This window comes from Microcaecilia unicolor, chromosome 14 (assembly GCF_901765095.1).
Source record: "Microcaecilia unicolor chromosome 14, aMicUni1.1, whole genome shotgun sequence".
Lineage (NCBI taxonomy): Eukaryota > Metazoa > Chordata > Amphibia > Gymnophiona > Siphonopidae > Microcaecilia > Microcaecilia unicolor.
The window spans coordinates 38,085,674-38,112,680 of record NC_044044.1 but is presented as its reverse complement, the minus strand read 5'-3'; the positions used below and the strand labels follow the sequence as shown (position 1 = coordinate 38,112,680).

General features: G+C 45.1%; 1 protein-coding gene across 3 annotated transcripts in view; it reads right to left on the bottom strand.

Moving 5' to 3' along the window:
- Window positions 1–26,559, bottom strand: part of EFNA4 (ephrin A4) — a 51,008-nt gene extending 24,449 nt beyond the window's left edge. For all 3 annotated transcript variants that reach the window (XR_003940028.1, XM_030187937.1, XM_030187938.1), the window contains exons 1-2: window positions 26,433–26,559; window positions 2,090–2,382 (exon numbers count right to left, since the gene is read on the bottom strand). Coding sequence is in view for 2 of the 3 variants with exons in the window: in XM_030187937.1 (XP_030043797.1) it covers window positions 2,090–2,382; window positions 26,433–26,548 (409 nt within the window). In the remaining variant the exon portion in view is untranslated. The remainder of the gene's footprint in view (window positions 1–2,089; window positions 2,383–26,432) is intronic.
- Window positions 26,560–27,007: the final 448 nt, after the last annotated feature.

Here is a 27,007-nt window from a genome sequence, read left to right as displayed (position 1 = left end):
GCTATCCTCTGCCCTACACCTCCCCTCCCCCAAATCCTTGCATGTCAGTTTGACAGGTCTCTGCACAGAATATTCTCACTTAGGCTGGGGAAGTGGGAGATGAAATTCGTACATCTACAGACTATGGTTTATTACAGCACTACGAAAAGGAACAGGGCAAAATCCCCATCAGAAGCACTGATTCAAATCTCTCTGCCATCGGTAAATTTGGAGGTAGCACTGGGTGAAAGAAAGAAAAAATATAATATTTATTTTATTATGAGGATTTAATTACCGCCTTTTTGAAGGAGTTCACTCAAGGCGGTGTACAGTAAGAATTAATTAGATTGTAAGCTCTGTCGAGCAGGGACTGTCTCTTTGTGTTCAAGTGTACAGCGCTGCGTACGTCTAGTAGCGCTATAGAAATGATAAGTTGTAATAGATCAAACATGAGCAGGAGGCAATTAGAGCAGTAAAAATATTCGAACAATACACAGTATGGCATGGTATACTACTTGCAATGACAACACAATACGTACTAGAACATTATAATTGGTAGTGAGGGGTAAGGCAAAGTTGTAACATATAGATGAGTAAGAAAGTACGAAGAATTAGAAAGTAAGGTGATTGATTTGAAGAAAGTTGCACGTGAGGTCAGAGAGATGGTTAAATATCTCAGCTAGGGTAGGAGTGGATAAACATGTCCCGCTGCAGTATGTGCAGCCCGAGTCACTCCTTGTGTGTGTGAGAATAATTTTAAAAATCCAGCAGCGTGGGGTGCACGAGAGCTATCCGAGTGTCCAACCAGAGTATGAATGACCTTCATCACACCTCCCCCTAGCAGAACCTCAGCAGAAGAGCGAGACCAGACCTCCACCAAGATGAACCAGGCCTTAAACTTCTCAGCTGCTCTCAGCCCTACATCTGGGGTCAGACCCCCCAATCTCAGACCATCAACCTGTCACTCGGAACCCCCCACTGGACCACAACGAGGGCTCCAATGGCACAGAGGCTGTGATTTTATTCATTTTACAATGGTGAACTGCTTAGCTGTAATGATTTGCAATATGTTAAGTAAAAAAGTGAATTGTTTGATTAGTTTAGAACAGTGGTTCTCAACTCAGGACACACCCAGCCAGTCGGGTTTTCAAGATCCGGACAATAAATACACACGAGACAGTCCATACGGATTTATTGCGGAGATCCTGGAACCTCAACTGGCTGGGAGTGGCCCGAGGACTGGGTTGAGAACCCCTGCTCGCAGGTTATGAAACAGGGTAGCCAGGGTTCAAATCCCTGTTTCTCTCACCAACACCCTTTGTGATCACAGGCAAGTCACCTCACTAAACTGTAACAGAAGCAATGGACAGAAATTTGAGCAGAGAAACAACTCAGGCACCTGAATACGTAATTCACTTTGAGCTTGGATTCATCGTGAGTGAAGTAGTCTGGTAGCTGTGTTAGTTCACTTTTGAAGGTAATAAATAGAAATAAACACACAACATAGAAAAGAAAATGAGAGGATACCTTTCAAAGGGTTGCTTTTGAAAGCTAATCAAACAACGTATTAAGTTAGTCCAATAAGAAAGTTATCTTTTTTTTTTCTGTTTTATTTCTATTTATTAGCTTGGATTCGGAAAAGACAAGTTATAACTCTAAAATTCAAATACTAAGAGTGAAACCAACCAAAAGGTATGTACTGTGTATGAAAACCTCCAGGGATACAGCCTCAGGGTACAGAAGACCCTGCAGGGCTCCCCACAAGAAAAGCAACCCTTCGACTTGTTCTCTAGCCAGAGTCCACATCCCACTCTCGTATCTTAAAAAGAGGAAGATTCTGGGTAGGGAAAAATTGGACGACACAAATGGGAAAATGTAAATAATAAAGCAAAAAAAAGACATTGAAAACAGCTCATTTTCTGACCAAGTACTTGGGAACTGCTTATTCTTTATAAGGGTCTAAAGAGAGGCACAAGCTTTGGGAGCTGCTAAAACCTGATGAGGTATCCTGATCTGTCACACATTACCTAATTTATTTCCAAGAGAGCGAGCTGGCCAACACATCCAGCTTCCCACCCCAAGTCTTCCCCCGAAAAGACAGGATACTTACAGATGTAGTAGTAATCCTCCCCTGGTCGGAACTCAAAGCCCAGCGAGAAGGGAGTAAAACGCTGGATCTTCTCGGAGAACCGAATTGGGCCAAAGGGGGCATAGGGCTTGTTACACTCCCAGCGTTTGAAGGCTCCAGGAGTCTCATAGCAACCCTCGTAGCCCTCCCGGTCCACCATATAGAGGGTGAAGGACTCTGTGTGCTCCGATGGGATGTTACTCTCATAGTGTGGGCAGTAGATGTCCAGATAATCGTTGATATCCACTTGGACAGAATAATCATCCCGCAGAAACCTGAGTGGGAAGAAAAAGGCAGGCGTGAGAGAGATGACACCAAGACGTAACCAAGGGAGGCACTAAAGCACTGACCAAATAGCTAAATCCCCACCTTGTCACTGCCCAGGCAACAGTGCCTGAAAGCAAGAGTAAGAGGGACAGACTTCCACTCCTTGCGTGGGACAGGGAGGAGAGCTCTGGAGATGAGAGGGACAGACAGATTGGGCTTCCCTGCAGGTTGCGATACCTTTATATAGAAGTAAGAATACATATTATCAGTTCTAAGATGACATCAACCCAACTCTGCCTACATCATCCAGTTCACTACCATTTGGGGTAAATGTGCATAAAAATTCCCGTTCTTAATCCACATTCCCATGTCTCTTCCAGTGCCAGTGTTAAGATATCCTGAGGCTCAGAACAGAAACTTGGAGGGGACACAATACCATGTGCCTCCGGCACATCTTCAGCCTCCCCTATGGCCCCTTAAGTTCTTTTCTTCCTGGTCTCCCTAGTCTCTTAATTATTGAGCCCCGACACCTTGTATTCTCTTCCATTGCTGTCACTCCCCCCCCCCCCCACCAACTTAAGTCCTCTCCCTCATCTGTATTAATAGATCATTCCTTTCTACCCTATCCTCAATTGTAAAGCGCTGCGTACGACTGGTAGTGCTATAGAAGTGATTTATAGTAGTAGTAGTAAGTATAGTGCTTCTCAAACTCATCCTGAAACTGCAACTGGCTAGTACTCAACCAAGGATATCGCCAATAAATGTGCATGCAGTGGGAGAAATATATGTAACCATGTTTCATGCATCTCTCTCTAATATATATTCACTCAAGTAACTTGAAAATCAGACTGACTAGTGCTCCCTCAGGTCAGGTTTGAGAACCACTGTTCCAATCCCTGAGCTTCTGAAAGAGCCTCCAACCCTAGCCCACCCACGGTCCATTCCTGGATCTTTCTCTCTGTCCCTCTTCCCCATGGCTGTTTACTGGATCCTTTCCAGCCCTCCCCTATTTTGACTGCTTCTTGGCCCGACTGCTTAGAGCAGCAATGGAGACCTTCAGGTGACAACTACAGCAGAAAGACCCCAGCACATGGCCTATGTCTCTGCCCCTCAAATGGGTTCCATAATGATAGAAGTTCTCCCACCCGACAGCCACCCTCAATATTGCAGTCTCTCTCTGTCCTGAGCATATTTTGATGCCATCACAGTTTTGATGTCATTGCCTTGCTGGTAGTTCTTTCAAACATCTACCCCTCTCTCATTTTCTTTTGATAATTATTTCACCCCTTCTCCTATGTTTTGGAGTCAGTCAGGTATTTGTGTAGTTTCTTTCATATGAACTTTCATATGAACTATCTAGATTGTAAGCTCTTTGAGCAGGGACTGTCTTTTTGTGTATGGTGTACAGCGCTGTGTATGCCTTGTAGCGCTATAGAAATGATAAATAGTAGTAGTAGATCCACAGACGAAAGGTCCTTCTGCATCAGGAATCTTTGCTCTGTTTTGCTGAGCTAGTGCAAGAAAAGCCCAGGAGATGCCCTCTGCAATCTTAAGAGCTCAAGGACCTGAAGATATCTGACAATTCTTCTGTTGGTCCAATGCAGGCTTGTCCAAGTTCAGTCCTTGGGGGCCACAGAACAGGCCAAATTCTCACAACATCCCTAATGAATATGAGTGAGGGGGATTTGCATGACCACTCCCTCCGTTGTACACAAATTTCTCTCATGGGTGTTCCTTAAGGAAATCCTGGAAATCTGTCTTGTTTGGGGCCCTCAAGGACTGAACTTGAACAAGCCTGGTCCAAGATAAGGTGTCACAGCCCACAGAGAGCTCAGCTTGAATGTGATGAAAGGAAGTATGACTGCCACCCAGCAAACAGCTGGACATTATTAAAGAGATGAGAGAAGGCTACCTGCAGACAGGCAGAGAGAAAGTGGCACACACAGCAAGAGACAGACATATCGAGCTGAAGGGAGAGCAGGTTCAGGAAACACTGCAGGGTTTAAATCAAAACCAGTCCTCTTCCCCACCCCCCCAAATCCCACCTGGCTAGCAGTAGAAATGGCACCTCGATCTCTCACCTCGCAGCCCATAAATCAAAACATTTAAAACTAACAATTTTGCCAGTGCTTGGGGAGCGTTCTGTCTCTTTAATGAGGCTCTGCCTCCTAACCCAGCCCCATACTGCCTGTGTCTCATTACTGAGCCATGAACTGCCCAAGGGCTTTAGCCTTCCAGCTACCCTGGAAAAAGAGTACATCCATCTTCCAGCCCTCCCTCCTCCTCCAGCCCTTTAAAAGGTGAGGATGGAGAAAGAGAAGCACGCAAACACCCAGCTATGCACTGTACTAGGTCATGAGAAATAAGAGGGAGGGGGAACAGAGCAACCCCACATTATGAGTCTACCAATGAGGAACCTGCCAGGATCTCAGGATAAGCCACTGCAGGGAGTAGAAGAGCCCAGGCGTAAAGGCACTTGGCTATTACACAATCAACAGAGCACGAGTTTAAAATGGAACCTCATGCAACACAGCAAAATTAGGTACAATATACAGATTTCTTGAAATAAACCACAAACATTCACCCTTATGAAATCAAGGAATGTAGGACAGAGCCAATGTCATCATAGAAATATAGAAAGTGAAGGCAGATCATTGGAGCCAACTCTGTGGGTGCTGAGGGTGCTTGAGCACCCCCAATATTGAGAAAATTCCTTGTACGTGTCCAGGGAGGGGTCATTTCCATTGGGCTTAGCACCCCCAATAATTTTGAAAAGTTGGCTCCTATGAGGCAGATAATCCAGTCTGACCACCCATGTCATCTACTATCCTTTCCTCTCCCGCAGACATCCTATGCACTTGTTCAAAGATACCGTCTTCATCTTCACCAGGAGGCTGTTTCACGCATGCACCATCCTTCCTGTGGTGAACTCGTGAAACAGCCTTGGAATCCCTATGGATTGAAATTCCAAGTGTAAAGGGGAAAAGGATAGTGATAGGTGTGTACTACCATCCACCTGGCCAGGATGAACAGACAGATGTAGAAAGGTTATTGGAAATTACGGAGGCTAACAAACTGGGGAACACGATAACGGGCGATTTCAATTACCCCAGTATTGACTGGGTAAATGTAACATCAGGGCATGCTAGGAAGGGAAAATCCCTTGATAAAATCAAGGACTGCTTTATGGAGCAGCTGGTACAGGAGCCAACAAGGAGGAGGAAAAATTCTAGACCTAGTCCTTAGTGGTGCAGGAGGTAATGGTACTGGGGCTGCTTGATAACATTTGATATAACCTCTAGAGTAAGTAAACACAGGAAATCCAACATGTTATTTTCCTTTTTGAAAGTTAAATGCTATGACAAAATGAGGCGAATTAAGGTCAAAAATTTGCATCACAGATGCTGTTCAAAAATACCATCCTGGAAGCCCTGACCAGATATATTCCATGTATTAAAAAAGGAGGAAGGCCAAACGACAGCCGACATGGCTAAAAAGTGAGGTGAAGGAAGCTATTAGAGCTAAAAGAAAATCCTTCAGAAAATGGAAGAAGGCTCCAACTGAAAATAATCGGAAACAGCATAAGGAATGTCAAGTCAAATGCAAAGCATTGATAAGGAAAGCAAGGCAAAGAAAGGGGTAACAGGGGCACTCAGGAGACACAGAGCTGTAGCAGAGAGATTAAATGAATTCTTTGCTTCGGTTTTCACCAATGAAGATGTAGAAGAGATACCATTGAATGGAATACAGTGATTTAAATCCCCCAATCATTAATTTACCAATATTGTGATGTTTATCCAATTAGCGCTATTTTGGTGGCGTAGAGATGACATTTCCTGCCTGGGAACATTTATATTCCTCAGCTTGATTGGAGCAGCACACCAACTAAATAGGGGCATCTTTTCCTGACTTTATTTTGGTTATATCATATCTGAGTTCCTGAGGAAGTGTATACGAAACCCTGCAGAGTTGGACTCGCTATGATTTACTAAAGGCGTAGGAGCGCTTTTAAACTGGGACTAAAAATATTAGATCCACTCCTGAAAGGATAAAGCATCGGTGATATCCCACTCGACCGGACCTAATATCGCGTATATGGATTAAACTTCATCCGGCAGTGGATCACCTAATTATATTACGCTAAGTGCCCAATTATATTGTTTTATAAAATACAATATAGAGTATCTTAAAGACATTACTACAGCATATAGATACCTTATTGAGATTAAGAAAGTAAGAAGGGAATTACACCTCGATATATATAAAAAAAAATTCTCACGTGTATGAGGTTGGACGGAGCAAAGGATAAGATTGATTCAGACATTTTTAAATATCAAATTAGTTTATTAATTATATTGTGAAGAGAGCATGGGTGTGTATTTTGTTCACACATAAATACAAATTGTGGAGAAGTTCCATGATTGAGAAGCTTGTCCACCCTTAGAGATATAAATCACTTCGTTGTAGTCTCGCTTGGGTGAGTTTATACTCTAAGAACTCTCCATCATCTATCAAAAACATTTTTGTAAAACTATTTGTTAAATACTTGTGGTCTGATTAATCTTTTATCTACTTTGACTCCTCCTGATTATACTCTGGTTCTTTGATAGTCAGTATTTTGATCTTTACCAGAGACCGAGCTTATTGTCTTTCCACCCAAACCCACTTCTCCTCTCCCTCCTCTATCTCTGGTGATAACACCCTCATCCTCCCCGTCTCATCTGCCCGCAACCTCGGAGTCATCTTCGACTCCTCCCTCTCCGTCTCTGCACATATCCAGCAGATAGCCAAGACCTGTCGCGTCTTCCTCTTTAACATCAGCAAAATTCGCCCTTTCCTCTCTGAACACACCACCCGAACTCTCATCCACTCTCTCATTACCTCTCGCCTTGACTACTGCAACCTACTCCTCACTGGCCTCCCACTTAGCCATCTATCCCCCCTTCAGTCCGTTCAGAACTCTGCTGCACGTCTTATCTTCCGTCAGGACCGATATGCCCATATCACCCCTCTCCTCAAGTCACTTCACTGGCTTCTGATCAGCTTCTCCTACTTACCTACAAAAATGCACTCGATCTGCAGCCCCTCATTACCTCTCTACCCTCATCTCCCCTAACGGTCCTACCCGTAACCTCCGCTCACAGGACAAATCTCTCCTCTCAGTACCCTTCACCACCGCTAACTCCAGACTCCGTCCTTTCTGCCTTGCCTCACCCTATGCGTGGAATAAACTCCCTGAGCCCATACGCCAAGCCCCCTCGCTGCCCATCTTCAAATCCTTACTCAAAAGCCCACCTCTTCAATGTCGCCTTCGGCACATAACCATTATACCTCCATTCAGGATATCTAGGACTGCCCCAACTTGACATTTCGCCCTTTAGATTGTAAGCTCCTTCGAGCAGGGACTGTCCTTCTTTGTTAAACTGTACAGCGCTGCGTAACCCTAGTAGCGCTTTAGAAATGTTAAGTAGTAGTAGTAGATTATTTTGGAATTGATATTTTTGATGTCGTTAAATATGTTGGCATAAAATATGTCTTTTCTTCCGGAACAGTAACGTGCTTTTATAGATTTGAAAAACATTCACACTGTATTACCCTTGGTTGAGAATAAGTAAAAAGGGGTGGGGGGAATAGAGTGCTATAGCATTTATTTGTGAGCTGTGTAGCTTTTCTCCTGAGCTGTATGTTACTTACCCCCCTTAATTGTGGTCTAAAAGAAGATTTATTTGTTACATTTGTATCCCACCTATTTGTAGGCTCAATGTGGCTTACATAGTACCGGAGAGGCCTTTGCAGGCTCCGGTGTGAACAAATACAGGGTGATGTTGTGGTAAGATCAAGTTCATGTGGCACAGCCACCTTAGGGAATCGGAGAACGGAAGAGTTGTGTTATGTCCATTGCGTGCTTCAGTCTGGTTGTGTTGCAGAGAATGGAAGAGTTTTGTTATGTCCATTGCGTGCTTCAGTCTGGTTGTGTTGCAGAGAATGGAAGAGTTTTGTTATGTCCATTGCGTGCTTCAGTCTGGTTGTGTTGCAGAGAATGGAAGAGTTTTGTTATGTCCATTGCGTGCTTCAGTTTGGTTGTGTTGCAGAGAATGGAAGAGTTTTGTTATGTCCATTACGTGCTTTAGTTTGGTTGTGTTGCAGAGATTAGGTGCTTAAGTAGGATCGGTAGGGTATGCCTTTTTAAACAGGTTGGTTTTTAGTGATTTCCGGAAGTTTAGGTGATCGTACCATGTATTTTCTTTTGCCTTTATATTACTGATGTAAAGCTTTTATTTTCTTTTTCTGAATTTCTTGATCAAGTGTTACGACTTGTAAATTGTTTATATACCAATAAAAAAAAGTGCGGGGGGGAGGCTGTAGAAATGGGCACAGACCCCGTTGTCTTTTCCTAATATCAGTTCCCCTTTACTGCATCAGCAATGGATAGTTTTACCTGCTGAGCAATTTTCAGCTAAATTACCCTGTAACTGCATTTCTCTTCGGCCCTGGTTAAAATTTAATAATCAGGGCCCCCGTCCATACTAAACAAATACTGAACCTGGCACAGCCCATTACAGTTTATCTGTGGTAGTTCCTGGTAACCGGATTCCTCCCAGGACTCCTGCAAGCTTGAAATAGGGGTTAGCGAGGAGGAGGAGGACGAGGAATACAGACTCGGGTAACTATTTGTCTTACTCATGAAAACAAAACTGAAAACCTCTCTGCCAGGACCAAAGACTTGACCTGCCCAGCACTGCTACTGTACCTCCATCCTGCCCCGTACCCTCCTCTATTCCACTACTGAATACCTCGTCCACTCGCTCGTTACCTCTCGTCTTGACTATTGCAACCTTCTCCTCGCTGGCCTCCCGCTTAACCACCTATCCCCCCTTCAATCTGTCCAAAATTCCGCCGCACGTCTTATCTACCGCGTGAACCGATACTCTCATATCACCCCTCTCCTCAAGTCGCTTCACTGGTTCCCGATCCGCTACCGTATACAGTTCAAGCTTCTCCTATTGACCTTCAAGTGCACTCAATCTGCAGCCCCCCCAATACCTCTCTACCCTCCTCTCCCCGTAAGTTCCCACCCGTAACCTCCGCTCTCAGGACAAATCACTCCTTTCTGTACCCTTCTCCACCACCGCTAACTCCAGACTCCGCCCCCTCTGCCTCGCATCACCTTATGCCTGGAACAGACTTCCCGAGCCCATACGCCATGCGCCCTCCCTGCCCATTTTCAAGTCCTTACTCAAGGCCCATCTCTTCTCCCTTGCTTTTTGGTGCCTAACCACCTTCCCATTCCTGATACCTACACTGACTACATAGTTTTTACCTTTAGATTGTAAGCTCTCTTGAGCAGGGACTGTCCTTCCCCATGTTTAAACTTGTACAGCGCTGCGAAACCCTGGCAGCGCTATAGAAATGCTAAGTAGTAGTAGTAGTAGTACTGAAGCCCCCCACACCTCATACACACAGCTCTGAAAATACACCTACCCTGCACCTCCTCCCCTCCCCCCCCCCCCCCCCCCGCTATTCCAGTACAGAGACTCCCCCCTACACACAGCTCTGCCAAAGGTCAATGCCCCTCACTCCAGCCCTGCACCCCCTGCTATTCCAGTAATGAGACCCCCCCCCCCCCCAGCAGTAGATGCCACAGCCTCGTGGCCCTTCTGTGTGGCTTTCTACATCGACCCCTGAATTGGAAAATTAGAGTTAAGTCCCTTTATTTAGATATAATTAGTGCATCTCCGTGCAAATCCGAGCACGTTTTTCTTGGGTACTAATTTTGTAACAAATCGCCTAATTAAGAAGGGAAAAAGAGGCCCCTATTTGTGTTTATAAAGTACTGGTAGCAAAGTGACACAAATCACTCCTGGACGTTTACACGCAGTACGTAGTACACACCGCACTCACATGTATTTCAAACACCTGTAGACACTTTTGGGATAGAGTTTGGGCACAGCCCAGTCAAACGCAGGTCACATAAAATGGGACCACAGATATATTGATGCTTAGTTGTCATATATACGTATAATCTCTAAATAATAGAATCACAATCAAATTGGTTACCTGAGGCAATGGACGGAAGACCACAGGAAGCCACATTATATAGGAGTAGCCTAGTGATTTGAGAACCAGACAAGAACTGGGGAGATAGTTCACACCACTTCGTCCTTCAGGGGGTGGACTTCAACAACAGAAGTTCCCTAAATTTGTAGAGTCTCACACAGCACAGGGAAACAATAGGGTAAGACGTACGTTTGTCCATAGTTCCTACAGGCACAGATGTATCACATTTCAATCTTATAAAGTATCACCAAGTTCAATTCAGCTCTAGAGCATTCTCCAAGAAATTACAGTACAGTTAGTACCTTCATCAAAGAATAAGCCCACCCAAATCTATAAGATCCCAACACAGCGCGGACAACCCCACAATTATCAACGCCCCAGATTACACCCTCCCTATCTCAGACAGCCTGAAAATCCTCGGCGTTACATTGGACCGCAACCTAACACTAGAGAGCCAAGTGAAATCCACAACAAAGAAAAATGTTCAACTGAAAGTGGAAACTCAAACGCGTGAAACAATTCTTCCCGAGGGGAACATTTCGCAACCTGATACAATCGATGGTACTAAGCCATTTAGACTACTGCAATGGAATTTATGCGGGATGCAAAAGAACAAACATTAAAGAAACTTCAGACCACTCAAAACACGGCAGCTAGACTTATCTTTGGAAAAACACTATATGAAAGCACAAAACCCCTCCGCGAAAAACTACACTGGCTTCCAAGCAAAGAACACATTGCTTTCAAAATCTGCACCCTGGTTCATAAAATCATCTACAGCGAAGCCCTGGGATACATGGCAGACCTCATAGACCTACCAACCAGAAACACAACAGTATCAACACGAACATACCTAAATCTCCATTACCCAAGCTGCAAAGGACTTAAATGCAAATCAACTTACGCATCCAGTTTCTCCTACATAAGCACACAACTATGGAACGCATTACCAAAAGCCTTGAAAACTACGTACGACCACCTAAACTTCCGGAAATCACTAAAAACCAACCTGTTTAAAAAGGCATACCCTACCGATCCTACTTAAGCACCTAATCTCTGCAACACAACCAAACTAAAGCACGTAATGGACATAACACAACTCTTCCGTTCTCCGATTCCCTAATGTGGCTGTGCCACATGAACTTGATCTTACCACAACATCACCCTGTATTTGTTCACACCGGAGCCTGCAAAGGCCTCTCCAGTACTATGTAAGCCACATTGAGCCTACAAATAGGTGGGAAAATGTGGGATACAAATGTAACAAATAAATAAATAAATAAATCATTTACGTTCATAATACATTTTTTAAACAACAACATCTTCAATAGCCTTAAATGTTGGTTTCTAGTAACCCTAGGACTGGGTTGCAACTGATTCGAAGACATCCTGTTACAGCCGCTCTACAAGGCTCTCTGATCTTCAACATGACAGACAGCTCCCTCCCAGACTGCCCCTACCACTGGCCTCAAATTTGGAGGCCCACTCCCATGAGTTTAATGACCACAGGTCTGCCTCAGAAAAAAAAATGGAAGGCTGGTCCTAGCATGGCCCACTGACAAGCAATAATCAAACAAAAAGGGCCAAGACTCCCTCTTCAGCCACAAAAAGTCAGGGTCCCTTGTTTCCTCAAATTGAATACACTGTATAAAGTAACATAGTAGATGACAGCAGAAAAAGACCTGCATCCAGTCTGCCCAACAAGACAAAGTAGCACATACGAGTTTATGTGTATACCTGGCCTTGATTTGCATCTGCCATTTTCAGGGCACAGACCATAGAAGTCTGCCCAGCACTAGCCCCGCCTACCACCACCGGCTCTGCCACCCAATCTCCGCTAAGCTTCTAAGGATCCATTCCTTCATGTTTATCCCACGCATGTTTGAATTCTGTTACTGTTTTCATCTCCACCACCTCCCGCGGGAGATTCCAAGCATCCACCACCCTCTCCGTGAAAAAATGCTTCCTGACATCTTTCCTGAGTCTGCCCCCCTTCAATCTCATTTCATGTCCTCTAGTTCTACCGCCTTCCCATCTCCGGAAAGGTTCGTTTGCGGATTAATACCTTTCAAATATTTGAACGTCTGTAACCCACCCACCCCTGAAACATCACAAATAGGAGGCCATAGAACCAAGTTTGGAGTAGATATTCATATGGCACTACTGGTAACCCTAAATACTCTGTTTTCCTCTGACCCTCCTTGCCTACACCCTGCAATAAAATTCTAAAAAAGTTTGTTATTTACTAGCTGGAAGCTTTATCTTCCTGGCTACTCATTAATCCAGTTCAAACACAGCACAGGGATCCTTGGTTGAAGGACTCGGAAGCTCCTTGTTCTGGGGAAGAATATGCCACAGCACTGGGGTTACCACACCTCCACCACCATCCCGCCCCACACGCACGCACAAGCCAACTTCTCAAATAAACTCAATGTACCAACACCACAAATTTAACTATCTTGGCCCAGTGAAGGCATTTGATCAATATTTCGGGCGCTCAAACACTCAAAGAGCTGGCATATGACTGCCCCACTCCATCTAGCATGTACAGAGGCAAGTCACCTTCTCCCCCCCCCCCCCCCCCCAATCAACTTCTGTAATGAGAGCTCCTTCCATACATACCCCAACCCACAAGCATAGCTCCTGGAACTCACCAAACCCTCTTCTGATTCAAAGCACCATGGGAGCCAAGGCACATCCCTCCCCCACCAAGTCCAATCAGGTCACTGAAGTTTAAATCTCCCCAGCTGTCAAAACAGCCATTTATACCCCCCTTACCAAGTCTCAGTCACATTGGCAGGCACAATGGAGGTACATAAGTACATAAGCATTGCCATACTGGGAAAGACCAAAGGTCCATCAAGCCCAGCATCCTGTTTCCAACAGTGGCCAATCCAGGTCACAAATACCCAGCAAGATCCCACAAATGTACAAAACATTTTATACTGCTTATCCCAGAAATAGTGGATTTCCCCAATTTCACAGTTGCTTACACAGTTCACTTACTGTGTGAACATTTAATATCTGTAATCTACTGCTCCTCACCCATCAGCACGGTAATCTCAAAACCTGAGGCCAACTCCAAAAGAAGCCAGTATTGTGGCAGCTTTTTTTTGTCAACTTGTCCCCCATTTCCCCACCACCACCACCCCATCCCCCTTAGCAGTGGAATAAAAAGTAGAGGCTAGTATTGTCAGGTCCTTTCAGAAAATGAACACTGACACAGTATTTTAGTCAAACTGATTAGATAGTGACCTTCTGGCACTGTACCATTAACCAGAAGGAAACATGTCTAGCTGGAGATCATCAGACTGGTCTTCCTTACAATCTCCCTGCATCTCCTGCACTTCCAAGACCTCTGTATGACAAACAACTATCTCCCTCCAACACCACACCCAGCTAGTTATCTAAGCTAACAACAGGGGGCACAGTACACCGAATCCCTCTACAGGACGCTACTTGTACTCATGTCCTCCTTGGCTCCTCAGGAGTTTTTGTAAGAGATGCATGACTGAGGAAGATGTGCTGGGATGAAGGCACACTAAGATATTCAGATTCCCATACGGGCTAGGAAATGCTTCCTGACCTCTTGGGAAGATTTTCCTATGGGCTTTGAGCCCCAACGGTCATTTCTGGGCCTCTCCCCCATCCCATCTACTGCAAGAAGGAAAAGATCATGAACTACTTCCATGCCTCACGTGGGGGAGCTCTGTGGTGGACCACAGTTCGCAAGACACCATGCTTTCTGGATACTTAAGTAACTTGTTCCAATAGAAAGATGTCACAGCATTTCAGACGGTCTGGTTCTCTCCAGGACCAAAAGGGCTGCCAGGATTCTGCATGTGTCGGAGGAGCAAAAACATCAATGCACAGAAGAGCTTCAACTTGGGCTCCCAAGGCCCTGCTGAGAGTATCCAAGGTTAGTGAAGAAAGCAGGCCATCAATTAGGACCAGCAAAATGTGAACTTCCACATGCAAAGGGGCTCAGCCAAAGAAAACAAAGTATGATCCAGCCTCCTCCCCACAGTCTGCAAGGAAGTTTGGCCGGCTGTCAAATCTTTGCAAACTACTGTTGGGATCATTACCGCCATTCCTCACACCGATGCGCGTTATCCAATAATTGTATATATTTTTTTATCCCTCAAACTCACTGGGTTTCAAGTACAAACGTGGATTATTTTTTTGTCCCTTAATTGAACTCGTCCAAAATTAGCTTTTTCAAAAGTTGACAGAACTATTTACTTTCGTCTCCCTCCAGCTAGAGTCCTGGGACCCTGGACGTCTAGTCTTCCTGGGAGGAAATCCAGAGTTTTAGTCTTCTAACCAAATGAATTTGTAACAGAACATTTTTCTGCACTCCCCCCACCCACCCAATTGGAATTCATAGCGTCAAAAGGTCAAGGAGTTATGTTATTTTATACTCATATTTATATTGCATCTATGCGGTTCAAGGACAGATTACAAAGTCAGAAAACTAAACCAATCTGTCTAGGAACTAGTCAGATCAGATGAAGCAAAATAAAGTAGCCGGGCTTGTCCTTCATCACAGGGATGGAGAGACATTTGCAGAGGTCATGAGGCCCCACAAGCATAGCAGGCAATCAATGCACACTTAAGCCATTTTCCAGGCTTGTGTTTTATTAACAACTGATAGCTTTGGCCCCCAACAGCTCCAGCCTGCTCAAAACAAAACACGGGGATCAGCACTTCAACAACTGTTCCGTCTTCCAAGATCACTTGGCGTGTCCCTTATCCACACTAAATCCAACCATGACGTTCGGACTCAGGAGTGGCTCACAGTTTTCCCAACAGACTTAAGTCAGTTGCCAGATGATGCCGAAAGATCACCAGATTTTGTTTGGTCTTGTTTTTTTTTCCCCCCTTCCTGCTATTCCCAGCCCCTCTACAGGGTCCCAGGATCCTTTTGCAGGTCAGGTCAGTGATGCTGCTTTTCCTATTCCTTCCCCAGGGCACCACAGCCCAGACAGAACCAGTTGAACCTCATTCCAAGCATTCATGTCTTGAGGACAAGGGTGCACAACACACCCACCTTCTTTGCCTCACCTCCTGCAAACTCTGGAGGCATCGTATAGCAACTGCTGCAGAAAGGACCCCCTTCACTGCCCAGGTTTGCTTTTAAAAGCCCTACATACAAGTAACAGAGGCCCCTTCCAGCACACACAGGGCACACCGATGGCATAATGATCCTCCACTCTCACCCAACAGCATCCTGACAATACCGTTCCCTCGCCAGCCCAGAGATCTGACAACCCGCAAAATTTCCCAGAAAAACAGGACTTCTTCCCCCCCCCCCTCAACTTTTCCTAAACAGCAAACATTTGTTCTTTTCTTGGTTTTCACATCTAACAGAGGCAACGGCTAATGGTAAAGCAGCTTTTTTTGACACCCACAAGACAAGTTCACATCACAAGTGACACCAAGAGGAAGGTTGAAGGTTTCCCTGCAGGTGACTGAATAAGCAACACAAGAGTCAAATACTGATTAAAAGTCTGGTTTGTTTTGTTTTCGTTGCCAGGACAGCCAGTTTCGTGATTCTTACTAGGAACTTCCACCGTAAGCGAGATCCTTTGTGAATCAAAACCCACTTCCCTCTGGTTTTCCTGATAGTACACAATATGGGAAACGCAGAGATGGGATTTTAAGCAAGACCAGGGAGAAAGAAGTGTCCTAGATCTCAGACTGCTTAAGAGGAAAGTTCCTCTCACCTGGTAAGGTCAGCAGAGGCCAGGGCAGATGTTAGACAACCCATAAATTCTTTCCTCAGCCTCTCTGGGATCTCAGGGGTCTGTCAAAGAGTTTAGAAACGGGGCAAACGTAGAAGCATTCTTTAACTTCTGTTTATATAAAACGTTCAGGGCAAAGATAAGCAGCCGGTGGAGACTTCTGAGTAAGAAGCATAAGGGGGGCATCTGTCTCCTTTCCCCTCCCCACACTTAGTCCCTTAAGACCTCATATCCCACGCCTTCCTGAAAAGCCCCCAGACCCAAGGAATTCATCTGCAGTGGTCATACAAATCTAAAATTCAGACAGGAAGATACAGCACATAGGGCCAAAGGTAACACATATCCTTCCTAGACAGCTCTGGGTTCTGGATTTGATCGATTGATGTTCCATGAGGCGGAAGGCTCCTGCCAAATTTCTAAACAGAGGTGAAATGTTTAATATATATGCAAAAGGCATGCTTTTGTGGTGATTGTGGTGGGGTCACAGCACCCAAGAAAAAGATCTGCTAGGAATTATTAGGCAAGGGATGGTGAATAAGACCAAAAATACTATAAATGCCTCCGTATCGCTCCATGGTGCAACCTCACCTTGAGTACTGCATTCCGTTCTGGTTGCAGTATCTCAAAAACGGTATAGCGGAATTAGAGAAAAGGTTCAAAGAAGAGTGACCAAAATGATAAAGGGGATTGGAACTCCTCTCGTATGAGGAAAGGCTAAAGAGGTTAGGGCTCTTCAGCTTGGAAAAGAGACGGAAGAGGGGAGATATGATTGAGGTCTACAAAATCCTGAGTGGGGGTAGAATGAGTAGAAGTGAATCAATTTTTTTTACTCTTTCAAAAAGTACAAAGACTAGGGGACACTCAAGGAAGTTACATGGAAATACTTTTAAAACAAATAGGAGGAAATATTTTTTCAGTCAAAGAACAGTTGAGCTCTGGAACTCTTTGCTGGAGGATGTAATAACAGCTGTTAGCATATCTGGGTTTCAAAAAAAGGTTTGGACAAGTTCCTGGAGGAAAAATCCAGTGCTTGTTATTGATAAGGACATGCGGGAAGTCGCTGCTTGTTCCAGGATTGGTAGCCTGGAATGGTGCAACTAATTGAGTTTCTACCAGGTGCTTCTGACCTGGATTGGCCACTGTTGGAAGCAGGATACTGGCCTAGATGGACCGTTATATGCAGGTACTTTCTCTATCCTTAGAGGACTCAGCGTTTTGCCTACACTTTTTTTTAGCACTCACTAAAAACGCTAGTTCGCCTTTCTAACGGGGCACTAAGTTTTGACACTCTGGGCAAAACACTTAATCTTCCACTGTCCCAGGTACAAAGAGCTACAGTGGGGTTTGAACTCATTTCCCCAGGTTGTCAGCTTAATGCACTAACCATTAGGCTTTTCCTCCACTGTAGCTTTCTGAACCCATGCAAGCAAAAATAGACTTTTTACCCTGAACAGGAACCATCTGGTTTGAATTTCCCAGTGGAGCGGAGTGCGTTTTGTTCAATCAGAAAGACATATGACAAAGAGTAATTAAGGGGCAGAGCTTAAGTTCTTCCACTCTTTACTATTTTGAACCATTTCATCTGTTGGCATCTTATCCCCCCCCCCCCCCCCCCCCCCAGCTATTTTGAGTCAGTTTGACTGAATTAAAAGAATGCAAAAGAATGCAAAGTACCCCTGGGGCAGCAAGTTTGCAAAACAGAGGCCCCCATCAGGAGATTTAAGGACGATCCTTTCCAGAGCGTGACAGAACATTTCATCTTGCAGGCTACGTATTTTTCAAATTCATCTGTTTAACTTTCAGTTTTGAGTGTCATGATTTAAAGGCATCAAAACAGTTACAGACATTATGTGGGATTCTGCTATTTATTTCACCAGTTTTGATGTCCCTCGATTAGTCTGAAGGCTGGTTTTGTTCAACTACACACTTTTTGGGTCTAAACTTCATCAACATTGGTAAAGGGTTTTTTTTTTTTTTTTAGACCAGTGAATGAAAAGCACCAGCCCGGAACGGGAAGCTGTTAAGGGTAATTAAATTTGGTATGTTTTTGAGGTTTTTTGTTTTTTTTTTTACTCACTTTTTGAATAGCATCACTTTTGTAATATTGTAAGGGAGCAATCTGACAACCACAATTAGAGCAGCTGGTATATTTAATTTTCTGGATTTTTTTTCCCTGTTCCTTCTCTTTTGATTTTTGGGTAAAAGGGGAGGCCCATTTGGGGAGGGGGTCACCCATCAAATAAAGATTGTATTCTTGCCAGACTCGCAAGCGAATATAGATAAGTCTCCAGCCAACCACTGGCAAAGTTGCAACTCAGCAAAACTGCTCTCTCTGCGCTGTTCCAAAAACTTATTTCATGTCATTTCAAGTAAATGTTACTTTGACTCCCAACATAGCTGATTCTGGTTTGCAAGAAATTAGCAGAATCCCTCTGCAATGTCACCAATAGCACTCGACAGCTCCCTAAGAAACAGGACATGCAGATTGTCAGGCCCAACGCTAACGCCTACCCCCAGAGATGAAAACTAGGGGTAACCTTTAATGCTGGGTAGAAACAGTTGAAGGGCTGCTGTTACCATTATTCATTATCATTGAGATCTGGACTAACCTCATGTCTAAATAAATATCCCCCACTGTACAGTGCTGCATACAGAACTGATGAGTGCTGTCACACTGTCTTCTCGGTGCTGTCTAGAGGGCCTCTCAGATTATGGAGTAGCTCTTATCCTCAGACTTGTAAGCTCCTTTCCTGACCGGACACTTGTAAATCGGCAATAGAGACCTATAGCAAAACGCTGCCTTAATATACACTGCTAAGAAAGGTTTAAAAAAAAAAAAAAAGAGAGCGCGAAATACAGTACTTTTCCAAAGCACAGAAAGGGAACACCCAAGGGGAATTTTGAATTCTCCATAGCAGGACCTCCAGTCTTTCTGTAGCTTCCCGGTGGAGGTGCCTGTAAGTGAATTCAAGAAAGTTTGAACAACAGCATAGGATCTCTGGGGGAGAAGAAGGGAAAGTGGATGGTATGGATGGGCAGACTGGATAGGCCATATGGTCTTTATCTGCTGTCATTTTCTCCCTCTCTCTGACTAGTTTCCCCTTCTTTAATTCTTGAGATGTTATTTCATAGCCAGAGGAGAAAACGTCTGCACCAGGGTCTCCTGCTAACTTCAGTTTGGGGGCAGGGGAAGGGTATCCTTTTTCAAATTCCACAAAGTAAACGGAAAAAGAGAAAGGAACTTTGTAAAATGTAAGGGGAAAGTTTCTCCCTCCTCCCAAACAATACTTTATACAAGTCTACACCAACAACAACAGCAAATAAAGAATCCCCAGACTACACAACGCTGGAAAATAATTTTAATCACCACTATTGTGCAAGAAAAAAAAAAAAACACTGAACCTTTCACCTCATTCCCGATTTCTGCAGTAAGAAGCGGAGTTACTGGCTTACTCGTGTGAATGTGCAGAAATAAAGGTTATTCTTTTCTTCATTTGTTAATACTCCTTTATTGACCTAAGCCTATTAAGTTTACTCCCACGGAAAAGGCATTCTCCTTATATTTTTGTTTGTTAACCTTTATTTCGGTGCATTTAACTGAGGAGGAAGAGGGATTCCCAGAAACCGTAGAATAGAGACCAACATTTTTCTTTCTACACCCCACCACAATCCCAAACATTTCAAAAGAACAGGTAACTTGTTTTTTAAACTAGACAAGTTAAAAACAAAACAAAAACAAAAAAGCCAGAAACAAGCAAGAGCCAAAAAAAGAAAATTATGTTTCATGGGGGTGAAAACACAGAAGAAGCTGAAAAACACAAGTCAGGACAGGAGAAAGGGAGACAAGGGGCCGGGTTTCAACCAGCTGGCGGATTTAGAAAAAAAATATATATAGACACACAGGTTGTCCTGCCACTTTAAATTCCAAAAAGTTAAAATCAGCAAGTTCAAAATCATGGTTTAAAAAAATCATGTTGCACATTTTAAGTATCTTTCACTGTTCGGAGCAGAAATTCTCTTCTCTCTGCCGTGAGCCGTCCACGTGCCTAAGAAGTTCTCGGCAAAAAAGCCCTGGGTGGAAGGTGGCAGGAGCGGAGCTGGGGGGGGGGGGTCACCCTGCTAAAGGAACACACTGACACTGCACTTTACCCTTTACATTTTGTGTTTTAGGGGGATTAAAACCATGTTTTAGATTCAAACAAGATCTAAGGGAAATCTCCAACGAAATCAAGCAAAGCCATCATGAATTCCTGGGCAGATGCATTTCAGCTGAAACTAAACGCAGAAAAAACCCAATGCCTTGTACTCACATCGCAATACAATAAGAATACATTCACCACCATCAACACACCTAAACTAAACCTACCAGTTTCGAAAACCCTAAAAATTCTTGGAGTCACCATTGATCGACACCTAACACTTGAGAAGCATGCGACAAACATAACCAAAACGATGTTTCACTCAATGTGGAAAGTAAAAAGAATTAAAGCATTTTTTCCAAGGTCCGTCTTCCGTAATCTGGTACAATCACTAGTACTCAGTCATCCGGACTATTGTAATTCACTATACGCTGGTTGCAAAGAGCAAATACTAAAAAAAACTCCAGACAGCCCAGAACACAGCAGCCAGACTAATATTCGGCAAACCAAAATACGAATGCGCGACACCCCTACGAGAAAAACTACACTGGCTCCCACTTAAAGAACGCATCACGTTCAAACTTTGCACCCTAGCCCACAAGATCATCCATGGAGACGCTCCAGCCTACATGTCAGACCTAATAGAACTACCACCCAGGAACGCAATAAAATCTTCTCGCACATTCCTCAATCTTCACCCTCCCAATTGTAAAGGTCTGAAATACAAATTGTTGCATGCATCTACCTTTTCCTATATGAGCGCACAGCTATGGAACGCACTACCACGCAACTTGAAAACGGTCCATGAACTGGCCAATTTCCGCAAACTACTGAAAACTTACCTCTTCGACAAGATTTATCACAAAGATCAACACATGTAACTGTACAATCTTTAATATATATAGGAATGTCTTATAACGTCTTCTGCTGTAATACAACCATGTACTTCACCACCATGTAACCCAAAACCCTCTATAAACCAAATGTATATTCTTTTCTATTTCCAGTATCCACGACGAATTGTAAGCCACATTGAGCCTGCAAAGAGGTGGGATAATGTGGGATACAAATGCAATACATACATAAAATGTTTAGACGTGAAGTCGCTATAATCCACTCTGTTTTTCGAACTACAGAATATAAATTTTAGGCAGAAAATTAGTACACATATAAATGGGGACAAAAAAAAACCTTGGCTGAAAGAGACCTTTAAGGGCTGGAGAGGGATGGGAGGGGGGTTGTCAAAGGGCTGATGGGGATGAGGACCGGCCCCATGACTGCAAAGGTCTTATAGGGACCACATCTGCCTCAGGGAAATTCCAAGTTCAAGATTCTCAGCTGTACCCCCACCCCCTGACCACCACAAAGCCCAACAGCAGTAGGGAAGAAAGACTCCAGGCCAACTCCCAGAGGCACAGCAGGGTGAACCCTGTCACTTTCCAATTCAGCCCTGTGTTATCCACAGGGTAAAGAAGGAAATTAATCTAATCATCTTAAGGGGTCCTAACGAGCTAAGTGGCCCAGTGCCCCCTGCAAGGCACAGAGAAGTGAAACATGTCGGAGGCCAGGCCTGGCATCCAGAGGGATTCAGTATGATTGAGGGTCACGGACCCTTAAGTAATTAATGCACACTGAACTCTTGTTCAGAGGGGTGGGTGGGACAATCCAACTGTTCCCTCTACTCCAGTTTTGAATAGTTACAAAAAAACCTCCAATTTTGTTTTCGCTACGCCCCCCTCCAAACTCATTTCTGCAGTGTTACCTATGACTTGCATAGAAACATATATCTGGGATATCCAAGCGGACAAAACAACAGCTTCCTCGCTCTGGGCAAGATAATGGCAAAGTCCGTTAAACGACTGAAAAAGAAAACGATTTAGGGAATAAAGATTTGCCTGCGGGCCGAGACTACAAAAAGACAGGACATGACCAAGAGAACCATAACCTGCACCTCCCTATATGATAACAGAGCAGAGCCTTGAAAACTTGGGGGGGGGGGGGGGGTCTTTTACTAAAGCTTACCTTGCGTTATCTGCAGCAGGGCCCATAGGAATATAATGACCCCCCTCAATTTCTTCAACAAGGCATACCACAAAGATCAACAAATATGAACTCCTCAACGTAAATCCAGAATTGCCTCACAACATTTGCTTGTTCAACTACCATCATGTTCTTAGTTAGCACGTTACTCTACATCCTCTGTAATACTAAATGTCTACTTTCTTAAATATTTCCACCATTCATGATGTATTGTAAGCCACATTGAGCCTGCAAAGAGGTGGGAAAATGTGGGATACAAATGCAATAAATAATAATTAATTTGTCATATTTTTAATCTTCCCCAAAATACACATTATTGACATTATTTTTCATTTCAGTGCCAATATTAATTCAATATATCACTATCATCACACCTCTCCTTCAGTTTCTGAAGAGGAAGGTGGGACAAGATTGTCCGTCTCTATCAAACAGAAGCAGAGGGACAGACGATAAGGTGTCCAAAGAGAAAAGCAGCCTGCAAAATGTTAAGTGACGCGAGAACCTGCGTCCTTTCCTCCTGTCCAACTCTTCAGAAAAGCTACTACTAAACATTTCTAGAGCGCTACTAGGGTTATGCAGCGCTGTACAAAATAAACAAAGAAGGACGGTCCCTGCTCAAATGAGCTTACAATCTAAAGAACGAAATGTCAAGTTGGGCAGTCTAGATTTCCTGGGTAGAGGTGTAGAGGTTAGGTGCCGAAGGCGACATTGAAGAGGTGGGCTTTAAGCAGAGATTTGAAGATGGGGAGGGAGGGGGCCTGACGTATGGGCTCGGGGAGTTTGTTCCACGCGTGGGGTGAGGCCAGGCAGAAAGGGCGGAGCCTGGAGTTGGCGGTGGTGGAGAAGGGTACAGAACGGGCGGAGGGTGACTGAAGAGCGTAAAAGCATTCACAGAATTCAGAAAATCATGGGCTCGGTGGGAAAACGGAGGTGAGAATCTGTACACGCTATCCCCCCCCCCCCCCCCGTGACTGAAAATGCGCATGCAAATCCGGTCGTATTCTGCATTCGCACACAGTTTAATTACTTAACAAGCCAAGCGGTGCCAATAATTACCTGCTCAAACAATTGATAGTACCTGGCATTATTTCGAATTTACAGGCCGGGCTGGCTATGCATATTCTGTAAAGCGGTGTGCGATGCCAAAAAGGGGGAGTGGCCACAAGCATGGAATGGGCGGACCGGGGGCGTTCGGAAATCTAAGCACACGGCCGCTAGGCATATTCTATGCCTAGTTGGTTTATATTCTGTAAACGCTGCCTAAATGGAGGTTTGGTTTACGGAATACACCTAGGAGGAAATATCTTCAGTGGCCATTTTTGGGGGGTCATTTTCTAAAGGCTTTTTTCAAAGCTAAAATGCATCTTATAAAAAATTACACCTACCCCCCTCCCCCCCCCCCCCCCCCCCCACACACACACGTGTGTGCAGTGACAAAAATGTCCTTACTTGTAGGTGCATTTAGGGACATCCCGAGTTATGCCCCAGGTACAAAAACTTAGATTGTGAGCCCCCTAGGAACGGAGAAAGTACCTGCATATAATGTGTACAGTGCGCCCCCCCCCCCCCAGGGACGGAGAAAGTACCTGCGTATAATGTGTTCAGCGCTGCGTACATCTAGCCGTGCTATAGAAATGATTAGTAGTTGTCTTAATGCACATGGTTCATTATACCTGCAATTTCTGCTCTACATGTATATAAAATGAAAACATATCTCAACAATCATCCAAGTTTTCTAAACACAGATGGTGCTGGGCAGACTTATACGGTCTGTGTCAGAGCCGGTGGTGGGAGGCGGGGCTGGTGGTTGGGAGGTGGGGATAGTGCTGGGCAGACTTATACGGACTGTGCCAGAGCCGGTGGTGGGAGGCGGGGCTGGTGGTTGGGAGGCAGGGATAGTGCTGGACAGACTTATACGGTCTGTGCCAGAGCCAGTGGTGGGAGGCAGGGATAGTGCTGGGCAGACTTATACGGTCTGTGTCAGAGCCGGTGGTGGGAGGCGGGGCTGGTGGTTGGGAGGTGGGGATGGTGCTGGGCAGACTTATACGGTCTGTGCCAGAGCCGGTGGTGGGAGGCGGGGATAGTGCTGGGCAGACTTATACGGTCTGTGCCAGAGCCGCTGGTGGTTGGGAGGTGGGGATGGTGCTGGGCAGACTTATACGGTCTGTGCCAGAGCCGGTGGTGGGAGGCGGGGATAGTGCTGGGCAGACTTATACGGTCTGTGCCAGAGCCGGTGGTGGGAGGCGGGGCTGGTGGTTGGGAGGTGGGGATGGTGCTGGGCAGACTTATACGGTCTGTGCCAGAGCCGGTGGTGGGAGGCGGGGATAGTGCTGGGCAGACTTATATGGTCTGTGCCAGAACCGGTGGTGGGAAGCGGGGCTGGTGGCGGGAGGTGGGGATAGTGCTGGGCAGACTTATATGGTCTGTGCCCTGAAAAGGACAGGTACAAATCAAGGTAATGTATACACAAAAAGTAGCACATATGAGTTTATCTTGTTGGGCAGACTGGATGGACCGTGCAGGTCTTTTCCTGCCGTCATCTACTATGTTACTATGTTCCCATTTCTTGTCATTTTCACAGTTATTTTTTTGGGGGGGTGGGGGGAGTTTAATCTTATTCCCTCTTTTGCCTTCCCCCTTCTTTTCACTCCCTGCGCTCTCCTTAATCCCAGGCCTGGCCACAGCTCTCACTCACAGTGCTGTGTGTGTGGGGGGGGGGGGGGTTAGCTTCTCCAAATTTAAAACCAGAAAGGGGGAGTATAGATTAGAGGCCACAATTTGTAGAAAAGGAAACTAAATCCCCGTCAGGCCGCTCCTCTCCAGGTAGGTGCATGACTGACCCTGTGCACTGAACTATGGAATCTGCACTGCTCGTGTTTCACCAGTGAGTCACCCTGTGCACGACTTCCAGAGGGCGGAGGCAAGAGGATAAGTAAAGATAGATTCATTACAGCAGCATCACCTTTCACCCCTGTGCTTCGGGGGGGGGGGGGGGGGGCACCAGGGCCTCTACCTAAGTTCACCTGGCAGACAGCAGGGCATTTTCGAAGCACAAACTGTTCTAGACCAGAAAAGCTTGGAGAACAGAAACTGGGTATTAACCTCCTGGAATTTCCAGTGCACACCTTGCATGAAATGTATAAGATGTTCAGCTTTAAGAGTGAAAACACAGTTCAAACAGATTTTAAGATCAGTCCTTATCGATTAATTAAACAAAGATTCACAGCCTTTATTGGGAAAGTTGATTCATTATCCCAGAACATAAATGAATATTCATTTTAAAGTGTTTCTATGGAACAAAAAACAAACACACACACAAATAAAATGCACAAGAGTCAAGTTTTCCCTAGTGAAAGTTTAGTAATCGTGAAAATTTGTGATTTATAAAGTTCAGCCCTCAAAAAAGGAAGAGGGGGGGGAAAAGAAGCTAATATTTCAGACAAAGAGGCAGCACAGGCCTCCCTGATTTTACCCACCACCTCTTTCCTAAGGCCGGCGAAGGGAAGGGGCTTCAGCTGAGTCCTTTGCAACTCCCAGGCCTCTGCTCCAGACTAAACAGATTTTGCAAGGGCGGAAGCTTTGAGGGGAAATATTTTGGTTTCGCTTGTTAAGTGGAGACTTTTTTTTTAAAAAGGGGGCAAAGAAAAAAACTCACCCAAAACCATCTCTTTAGCCGGAAAGAGAAGACTGGAAACCTCTAATTAAAAAAAGAGCAGAAAAAGCAACTCAGCTTTCAATCCGTATCACCTTGTTTTCGCTACAAAAAGTTTGACTTCGGCTCCTCAATTTGCTGATTTCACACAACATCAGCAAACTCCCGAAGCATAGTCTGAAATTCCAGGGTAGACTGAAAAATGCAAACGGGGGGGGGGGGGGGGGACCCCTCCAATAGAGGCAACTTTTCCTCCTACAAGTGTGGGACACTTCTTGCAAATAGGTGGGGAAGGGGCTCCGTCTATGACCCCGAGCGAGGGCTCAGCACTGGCAACACATGGAGATCATTAAAGCCCCAACTACAGACGTGCAAGAAAGAGAAAGACATGGGGAACAAGAAAGAACCGGGAGTGGCTGCCTCACCTCTGGTTGCTGGAGTTCCAGTACACAGCATGCCTGAGACTGCAGACCCTCCGGATCCCCTCCAAAACCAGGCCCCCCCAGAAAAGCCCCCGCAGCAGTAGGTCCCCCCAGTGCATGACTCGCTCTAGTGCTGCTCCTCTCTGGCTGCACTCGTAGTACGGGAACTTGGAAGACACAGGCGAGAGAGCAGCCAGAGGGAAGGGGGGGGGAGGAGGGGAAGCCCGCCACGCCCCCAGGAGCAAACCTTACAGCTAATCGGAAGACGGGACCCGCACTCCCAAAGTCTGGCTGCTGCTGTAACCCCTTCTTTCCCATCCCTGCGGAGAAGCAGAAGGTGTGGTGTCACTCCGAAGAACTGTAAATGGGTCCAGGTTACGTGACACGGTTCAAATCCAGCACCGCAGGAAATAATAAAGATCCCCAGAGCTGCCAAGTTCCCCCCCCCAAACACACACACATGTTGTGCAGTTGTGTAGCAGGTACAGCCCTGGCCAGCGTCCTAAGGTGGACGGTTCTGCTGCTCTTTATCATCTTTTTATATATTAGTGATGGAGTGAAACACAATTGGGTGCGCC